The sequence below is a fragment of the Salminus brasiliensis genome, chromosome 11, assembly GCF_030463535.1.
Source record: "Salminus brasiliensis chromosome 11, fSalBra1.hap2, whole genome shotgun sequence".
Classification (NCBI taxonomy): domain Eukaryota; kingdom Metazoa; phylum Chordata; class Actinopteri; order Characiformes; family Bryconidae; genus Salminus; species Salminus brasiliensis.
In genome coordinates, this window is record NC_132888.1 from 14,285,084 (window position 1) to 14,294,800 (window position 9,717).

Here is a 9,717-nt window from a genome sequence, read left to right on the forward strand (position 1 = left end):
ATATATATATATATAAAAATAAATAAAGTTAATAATCAACATGAACACTCACTCTTCGATGTTCAGCTTCTTGCTGGCTGCCACTTCAAGTTCTTTATGAAGACCGGCTTCTCTGGCTCTAAAAAAACAGATTAGGCTCACTATAGCAAATGAAACAGGAGGTGAAATTAAGCATTTGTTTGTAAATATATGTTTCTTTCCAAAAACCCATGCACATTCTCATTATTGGTTATTACTTTTTACATATTTATTATTTCTACATGCACTATATTGACAAAATTATTGGGACACCTGCTGGGACAGTGCTTCTTCCAAAATCAAGGGTATTAAAAAATACTTTTTCCTGCTTTATCCTAGGATTTTATCGCATTCAAAGCACTCCACCTAAACCATGAATTTCCCAGCTTATCCTACAAAAACTGGATGGAAGGCCACAACACAAAACACTAAAAGTGTATTAAAAACACATTTTACTTTCTCTAGAGATGACATCATGTTGCACTGACGACATATAGCAATGAAACCTCTTGTAAAGTCCAGCAAAGTCCACTCCCAGGACCCAAACATACTCGAAATTACCTTTAAAATGTTTTGCCACTAAACCTTTCATAAAGTCAACATATATTTCACTTACATTAAATGTGCCCTACAATGGAAAACTGATATCAAAAAATTTATTTGGTAGAGTAATGAGAGTTTGACACTTGGAAGTGACATACCATTAACTGTTATGTGCTCCTTCTAAAGAAACTCCAGCATTATCTAAACAGCACGGTAAAACTTGCCAACTCCACAATTCTAAAACTATTCTCAATTCATTTTATTTGCCCTGAGATCATGTTGTTATTCGAGAGGTGTATATGTGGCCAAAAGTGTGGCAAACTGTGAGTACCACCATAAACTGGTTTAACACTGAATGTTCAAAAGAATTAACATATCGTTGCGCTCCAATGAAAAACATGCATGTCCAAAACAGCAACTGTACAGGATAATGAAAAAACCTTCTTAAATGTCAATGAAAAAGTAAAGGTTTAAAGATTTAATTCCAAGGCAATTTTGATCGTTTCTATTTGTCCATTCATTCAGAATTATGGACACTGTGTGCAAAGCAGCTACAGGGTTCAAAAGGTGGAGAAATCTAAAAACATGTATAATGCGAGGGCATTATAACTGTTATTATTATTTTATGATAATCCTCTTACCTGACTCTCCTCTCATTGCGCGAGTTCATGCGAGCAGCGGCCTGCTGTTTCCAGCGGACCATGTCCTCCACCAGTTCAGAGCCATGGAGCTTCTCCTTGCGGTAAACTGCATCCATGTGCTGACAGCACTCGAGCAGGGCGTCATAATCTCTCTTCAGCAGCTGGTTCCTCTCCTGCACATCCGTCACACACGCCTGCAAACTGCCATGCTCCACCTGCACTTTACTCAGGCCACCCTGCAGCTCAGTCAGCCTAATAACACACAGTACACAGCAAACACACTGAAATTAAAATAATGGAGACACTTAATCACAAAATAAAACGTCTTCAGTAACAACACTTCTGATCAGATTTGACGTTAGGCTTCAAATGAATTGCCAGTAAATTTCATTGTTGAGTGTTTCCTATTTTGTGACCTTGTTTGTACATTTAAGCCAGTAAACACGATGTACTGCAGATCACGTAATTGTATTGCAGATGACCCAGATTACGCAATTACTACACACTGCATACGTCACAGAACAAAACTGCGTTGAATGTGGTAAAAGGAAGTCACACAGATCATCACAGCGACAATTCCATTACCCAAACCTACTGCCTACAGTTAAAGTAGAAACCTTGCAAGTCGTGTAATGAACAACTTGCTATGTGACATTATTGGTAATACAGGCGGGACATCACTGGCTAATATCCTGCTGTATAATATTAATATAATTCTCTGTTCAGGAGATTAGAAATCTGTGATGCTAGAAATATGCCTTGGAGTGGGCATCATCCACTTACATTACATTTAATTATTATTTTAAAAAATGCCATTTAAGATGAGTGTAGATACACTATATGGACAAAAGTATTGGGACACCTGCTCTTTCATTGTTTCATCTGAAATCAAGGGTATTAAAAAACGAGTTTATCCTGCTTTTGTTGGAGTAACTGTCTCTACTGTCCAGGGAAGGCTTTCTATTAGATGTTGGAGCATTGTTGTTGGATTTGATTGCCTTCAGCCAGAATAATGTTAGTGAGGTCAGGATGTTGGATGATCACTACCCCACCGTATCCCCAACTCTCTCTCCTGCTCCAGAGAGTCCTAGTGGCAATCTGCTCCAGAGAGTCCTAGTGGCAATACTTCTTTACAGGGACTAACAGTGTATTAAAGACACATTGTACAGTCTCCAGTAATGGCATTACATAGCACTGACAGCATATAGCCTTGGAATCTCTACTAAAGTCTCGGACTACAAAGTCCACTTCCAGGACCAAAACATACTAAAAAGGACTTATACAATGGTTCCTTCTCTACAGGGACTAGGCAAGCTGTGTGCATGACAAGACTTTTCCACCCGCTCACCTCATTACATTTAGAATTTATTGTGTGATCTATGTATATCTACATAATGGGCACCTTTTTTGCATCAGGCACTGCCGGGATTTGAAATGGTTAATTCTTAATGACTTCCTAGATTGAATTAAAGGTTTAATCAATCTTAAGACAGTCTTAGTAACAAGGTAACATACCCAAAACATGTAAATTGGGAATATCATGTTATAACACACACACACACAAAAAAAAAAATACACATCTTAGAATGCAAAATAGGATCTAACTGCAAACAGCCAAGAATTCTAACAGTTTTGGCAGTACCAGTTACTAGTTTCTATTAAGCTCCTTATCATGGGTGTGCTAATTAAGACAGTAAAGAAGAAAGCTCTCAGCTATTCTGTTGGATGGTGTCATGTTACAGACAGTTTCTTCTGTATAGCAGAAGCACTGATTAATCTCATTTCTCACATTCTTTACAGTCTTTCCATGTGGCAATAGCAAAACTGATGTACAGACAATGATATAGTTGACAATGCCGAATTCTGTACAGCACTACTACTGCATGCTCTGCTCAAGCAAAAGATGAAATCGTCTCTTAACACTCTTAAAAGAACCATGTTTGTAATAGAGGTTTGTAAGATATTTGTGCGCGTGAAGAACCTTGTGAAACAAGTTCTTCACCAATGTAAAGAATGTTTACACTCCCACATGTCTATTACAAGCATGGTTCTTTATGGTACCTGAAGTGGTTCTTCTATAGCACCCCTTAGCAACCATTTGTAGCACCATTATTTTTAAGTGTGTAAATGTGAAGCTGCATTTGAAATGTACAACTGAACAAAAGTGTGGCATGTTGACAAGGAGACTTACCTGGCATGTTGCTTGTCAAGAATAGCTTCCTTGATTTTTATCTCCTGCTGCAGCTCCACTACTTGGTAAGCAAGCTATACAAAAAAACAACAATGTAAAAAAACACTACTGAGTCACAAAGCACTCAGCAGCAGCTTGCTCAGACTTGTCCGTGTGTGCTTGCTGTTTGATTTTACAAGCTGTGACAGAGAGGAGATGTGTACACAAGCGGACTTTCATAGATTTTCTCGCACACATCAGCCAATGGCCTTGTGGGTCACAAAGCACTTCAAAGGCAGGACTGTGAACCTGCTGTATCCCATTATGTTAGTAATCCTAATAATTAAAAAAAACAATGCCATACTTTCGTCTGAAACATGCAGCTAAAAAAATCCCAGGAGTGATCTGTTTTCAGGCCTGGAATTAGAATTTGTCACTACCTCTCCAGTGGCTGCCTGCAGCGATGTCAATGAATCCTCAGATGAGGGAAGCAGCAGGGGCCTGTGTGGATAAAAAATAAATCAAAATAAAGCACTAAAAAACAGTAGAAACAATATTTCAGTAAAGCTGAAATGTAAACTATGTATACAACAAATTTCTCCAAGCTGAATTAACACTCGGCTTAAAGTGTAACAATTTCAGTATTATTCTCAGATTTGTGTTGTATAGAAGCTGTAAGAAACATCCTTACGATTAATGCATATTAATTTAACAAGATCTGTATGAGACCATTACATTAGGACCAGTCAACATGAATTTGTCACACAATGATAAGGGCAGTTGGCAGAAAGAAAGAAAGTAACAAACAAACTGAGAGATGTTTGCCTCTGTACACCACCACAATACATAGAACAATCACCAGTGTTTAAAGTTAACACTTCTAAAATGTTTATATAATTCTCTCACTGGCTAGACTCAGTAATGTCAGTTATATCTCTTGGAGAAACTCTAAACAGTGTTATTTTAACACTCACCCAGTGTTGATTCTAGCTTGCTTCCTATCTGTGTAAATTACACCACTTTTACAGTTTTTATATAATTCTCGCTATAATTTTACAACTTTTGTAGGGTTGCTTCTACTTTGGATAGTATGGCTCATTAACAAAATCAGCTCCATGCAGTTAATATTATATGTTTTTTACTAACTGGCATATTACCATTCACCGTCAAGGTGATGGTTTAACCCTGCAATGGCACAAAAGTGGTTACTTGCATGAAGCCTGTAGGGAAAGTGGTAACTTGCTCTTACAACTGTCAACACTGAGGCCAAACAGTTACACACAAATATATGATATATATGAGCCCCCATGGGGATGTAGCCTAGGGGAAATGACAACACAATGATGGCTAGTAAAAGGGGGAGGACACACCCAGTATGCAAATAGGTGGTACTATTTGTAATATAAGCCAACTGGAAAGGTGTGGGGAGTGTAGGAAGAGCCTAAACTAATTAAACTCATAATTAACACCTGCTTCTGTTATCTTTTAATGCTATCGGTGTTGAGAACATTTAGATTAACTGTGAAATCCACACTACACAACTCTAGAGTTGGTTATGTTATGTTAGAAGTTTAGACCTTAAGTTTTAATCCAAGGGACAAATGAACAAGCACTGAAGGCAACTGCAGTAAAGGCCTGAAAAAAGCATCTCAAGGGAGGAAACTCAGCACTTGGTGACATCCATTGGTTCCAGGGGTCAGGCAGTCATCGACTGTCCACCTCTTACATTACATTCTCTTCAATCACATCTTGTTTGCTTCATTTCAAATCCATTGAGGTGGTGTACAGAGGCAAAAAAATGTCTAAATATGACCCTTAGTTAGTCTAGGATCGACTAGGATCCGAAGGATACCTCAAAGCTAAACACAAGTCAGTATGGAGACCATAATACTTAATGCTACATTTCGCCCAAATACTCTTTGAAGAGATGGGTCTTTGTTCCACCACTTTGGTGCCAGGACAGAAAAAAGTCTGGACGCTTGTCTTCTATGGACTTTAAGGGATGGCGGGTCAAGCTGAGCTGTACTTGAACTCGAAGGGCTCTTGGTACTGATCAGCTTTTGACCACTGCCATCAAGAACTGGTCCATTTTTGGCTTTGTAGACCAGAGTCAGGGTTTTTTATCCAATGTGGGCAGCAGCTACATGAAGCTAGTGAAGAGAACGCAGCAGTGGAGTGACATGGCTGAATTTAGAAGTGTTGAAAACAACCCGTGCCGCTGCATTCTGGATTAATTGCAGGAGCCTAATGGTGCGTAAAGGGAGACCAGCCAGAAGAGAGTTGCAGTATTCAAGTCTTGAAGTGACAAGAGACTGAACAAGCAGGGTTAGGGTTAAATTTTCTGGATGCTGAAAAGGAGAAATCTGCATGACAGAGTCAGATTTGGAGCATGAGTTGAGAACGATAACTTGTCATCCATGACTACAGCAAGGATTCGTGCTACTGCCAGCTAACCTGTTTTAACTCATCTAATCTCCTAAAACCACTTAAAGCCCACATTTCAGTCTCCTAAATACACGTACACTATATATCTAAAGGTTTGTGGACACCTCTTCAGCTACTGTAGGTTGCACTGCTGACACAGATGTGCAAATGCACACACACAGCTTGTCTAGTCCCTGTATAGAATTACTGCCAACCAAATAGGACTCTCTGGTGCAAAAACATGATCCTATTGGCATCATGCCTAGTGGCAGGTGTGGGCTGGAGGGGTATAAAGCCCCCCAATATTGAGCTGAGGAGCAGTGGAACTGTGTTCTCTGGAATGATGGAGCGTCATCCAATATTTCATGGATGAGCTGGGAGTTGGGGATGAGGTGGGGTGGTAATCATCCAACAACCTGACCTCACTAACACTCTTGTCGCTCACAGCAATGCCCCAAAACCTAGTAGAAAGGCTTCCCTAAACAGTAGAGATGGTTACTACAACAGAAGCTGGAGAACTTATTTTAAATACCCTTGCTCTCAGAAAAAAACAATGAATGATGTCCCAATACAAGTCCATATAATGTACAATGGAACTGCACTGACTGGCCATTTTATCAGCTACACCTCTTATACAGGTATGTTTTGTGAATCTACAGTTACAGGCTATCTTTGTTGAAGGTTTCTGGCTGTAGTCCATCTTCTGCTGCATCAGCCCCATTCAGCAACAGTGTACTGTATGTAGCACTGAGATGAGTGCATGAGACACAGCAGTGTTCATGGGGTTTTAAAAAACAATGTACACTCACTTATCACTGTATTAAACACGCAAGCCACAGCATTGGTTGAGTTAGGGATTAGCTAACAACCATCACCCCCCTCCCCCCAACACACACACACACAACGTGTCTTAGTCATTCTCTTGTCTATTTTCTGAGGATGACTGATGGCTGCAAACCCAGCAGGACTGCAGTACTACTACCATGTTGAGTTCCACCAGCTAAATAATATCTGGTCAGCAGTAGACACAGCAGTGGTCATGGACTACAGTTTATAACTGTAAAGTATAAAGTGCACTAATATGGTATAAAGTGCACCTATTTTGATAAAATGGTCAGTAAGTAAAGGAATGTTGATGTATCTGGTAAACGTGCAACTCAGACGAACAAGACAAATTACATTTTAGCTACACAGTAGTTACTGATGTGTTACAGCAGGGAAAAGCCTACAGTGTACTGCAGACCCTCACTGACTTGAGCTTTTATTTTATAACCTACAAAAATAAAATGTACAATTTAAAACCGTAACAGCAGTAATAACCCATTTAAAAAAGAAAGTAGTTACTAAGCTTGTAGCAATTTCAATACATAATTAAAATTAGGAAAAAAATAACACACAATGATACGTCCCTCAGAAGGCCTCTTCTCTTTTGTGGTAAGAAGATTGTTGGTTTTAAATGCTTAAAATTGAGAAGGAAGAAATTTTAGGAGCCTTTTTATATACAGAAAACCAAATGTGACCTCAGAATCCAAATTTGTATCAAACCTTAAAATGTGTAGCCTATGAAACCCCTAAGGAGACATGGTGGTTGTCTTTAACAAAATGTGTCCATAAATGAATTTTCAAATTACCACAAGATAATATATTGAGGCCAGAAATTAAGTTTCTATTGGCCATGAGATACTATATCACCCCCACAAATTAAGTTTCAGGTTGCCACAAGATAATATATATATAGGCCACAAATTAAGTTTCAAGTTGCCACAAGATAATATATCGAGGCCACAAATGAAGTTTCTAGTGGCCACAGGATAATATATTGAGCCCACAAATGAAGTTTCTATTGGCAACAAGATGATATATCGAGCCCACAAATGAAGTTTCAGGTTGCCACAAGATAATATATCGAGGTCACAAATGAAGTTTCTAGTGGCCACAAGATAATATATTGAGCCCACAAATTAAGTTTCAGGTTGCCACAAGATTATATGTCGAGACCACAAAATAAAATATTATCTCACAGCCACTAGAAACTTAATTTGTGGCCTCAATATATTATCAAGTTAACATGTCTTATTAAAAACAAGAGTCTGTAGTAGCCCATATCGTTACACCTCTGTTTTGAAAATCATACAATTATGTGGTAATAACTACTGGTTATACCTGCTTTCACTGCCAGTCTCCTAAAATGTCAAACTTAACACCTATTCGAAATATTTACTCCCACGTCCCGTACTGTTCCACAACAGTCCCGGTTATTTAGTCGGTAACACACCAGCATAGCTGTTCATTAGTGTGTGTTTAAGTCACCTGGTCGCTGAGAGGATCCCTTTGGTGATGAAGGCCTTCTGTGTACACCGCTCCAACAGGTTCACATCTGCAACACACACAACAGTTAGCCAGGGATTTTACAGCTTAGCCACATGTTCACACCTCACCGTCTAACACTGGACCCAATCAGTTCTGCTGACACTGCTCTCCCTGCCTGGCTGAGACACTACAGCAGACATGACAGGTCTGCAGGTACACAAGCCACAATTTCACACCTTTCCTCCAGTTAGTGGAGCAGGTTCAGGATATAATCAGAGCAGCCTGAAGTAAGTGAGCAGAGAGGGTGAGAGACCTGGGAGACCTGAGAGAGCTGGATGTGCTGTTTCTGCTGATAAATTGGGTGAAAATATACAAAGTCGAGATTCCCGAGGTCAAAAGAGGACGCTACAGGAGCCGCCCAGCCAGCCACCCGCCCAGCCAGCCTGGGGTGAAACACCCTCCACCAAGTCGAACATATTCATGACCCTGCGGTGTGATGTATGAGCGGACACAGCCTACATGATCGTATCACATCTTGGAAGAGGATCTTCTGCGTCTTGTCCCGATTCTTCAGCTGTCGTATGATGTGGCGTTTCCAGCTCTCGGGACCTTTCCTGCACACTCGTTTCTCTGGTTCCGCCGTGGCCATGATTAGCGAAGACAGCAGCGTGTCTTTCCACAAGCACTGCCGATAACTAATGTCCTCATGGCTGCCCCTGATGTCAATAAGCCTGTTAAAAACAGTGGGTCTGAGGCGCCGGACTGAGCCGCGGTCAACACGAGCACGAACTCACAGCAACAAGTTACCGAGCGCGTCGGTGGGGGGCGGCCAGCCAATCAGCGCTGGGAAACTCCGAGACGTCATCGCCAGGGGCCCGCCTCATCCAGTCCAGGCTGGCTGTTTCACACAAGCGGAAAAAGAGCGACACACACACACACACACACACACACAAACACGGGGAAGTAGGCAAGACTGTTTTGTGACGGTCTCTAGGACAGACACCAAATGATCCCCCCCCGGTTATTTGTTCTGACTCAGCAGGACAGGCCTGTTTCTCTCACACCTCAGTTCAAGCTGGAGTGAAGGCAGGAGCTGTAGGTGCTTTACTACTGCTGCACATTGACCCATCTTAAAATTACAGATTAACGACATTAAAAGCTCACTTCTGGAAAAAAAAAAAACTGGCACACGTTTGGCAAGGTCAGCAGCTTTCCCTAAAAGCAGTGACTGTGACCATGACATGGCATTTCCAATAAGGACCAAAGTAAATCAAATCTCCAAGAAAAAAAAAAAAGGTGAACTATAATAAACTGTGCCTTAGTTGACATTAAAACACTTTTAGGTCACGGACATCTGAAAATGTTCCTCTCAGCCATGCGCAACAAAAGCATCTTGGAGTATTTTTCCAGCAGGGCCATGTCATCGCTCGGGGAGTCTTTAGGAGGTTGGATAGTTGATTGGGGAGGGGGGCAGACAACATCCAGGTCCTGCAGAATCCCAGCAGAAAGGTTAAGAGCCTTGTGCAAGACGGTTTTGACAGTGGTCAAAGGCCTTGTTCAAACCATGCATTTGAAACTCTCACCCCGCACCCCCAAAAATGTGACTGTATG

General features: G+C 40.7%; 1 protein-coding gene across 1 annotated transcript in view; it reads right to left on the reverse strand.

Annotated features, from left to right (window-relative positions):
• The window catches only part of LOC140565771 (protein Atg16l2-like), a 38,137-nt gene extending 29,242 nt beyond the window's left edge, over positions 1-8,895 (reverse strand). Inside the window, exons 1-6 of the mRNA XM_072691849.1 lie at positions 8,626-8,895; positions 8,107-8,173; positions 3,813-3,873; positions 3,394-3,467; positions 1,203-1,454; positions 53-118 (exon numbers count right to left, since the gene is read on the reverse strand). Coding sequence (XP_072547950.1) covers positions 53-118; positions 1,203-1,454; positions 3,394-3,467; positions 3,813-3,873; positions 8,107-8,173; positions 8,626-8,755 — 650 coding nt within the window. The 5' untranslated portion in view covers positions 8,756-8,895. The remainder of the gene's footprint in view (positions 1-52; positions 119-1,202; positions 1,455-3,393; positions 3,468-3,812; positions 3,874-8,106; positions 8,174-8,625) is intronic.
• Positions 8,896-9,717: the final 822 nt, after the last annotated feature.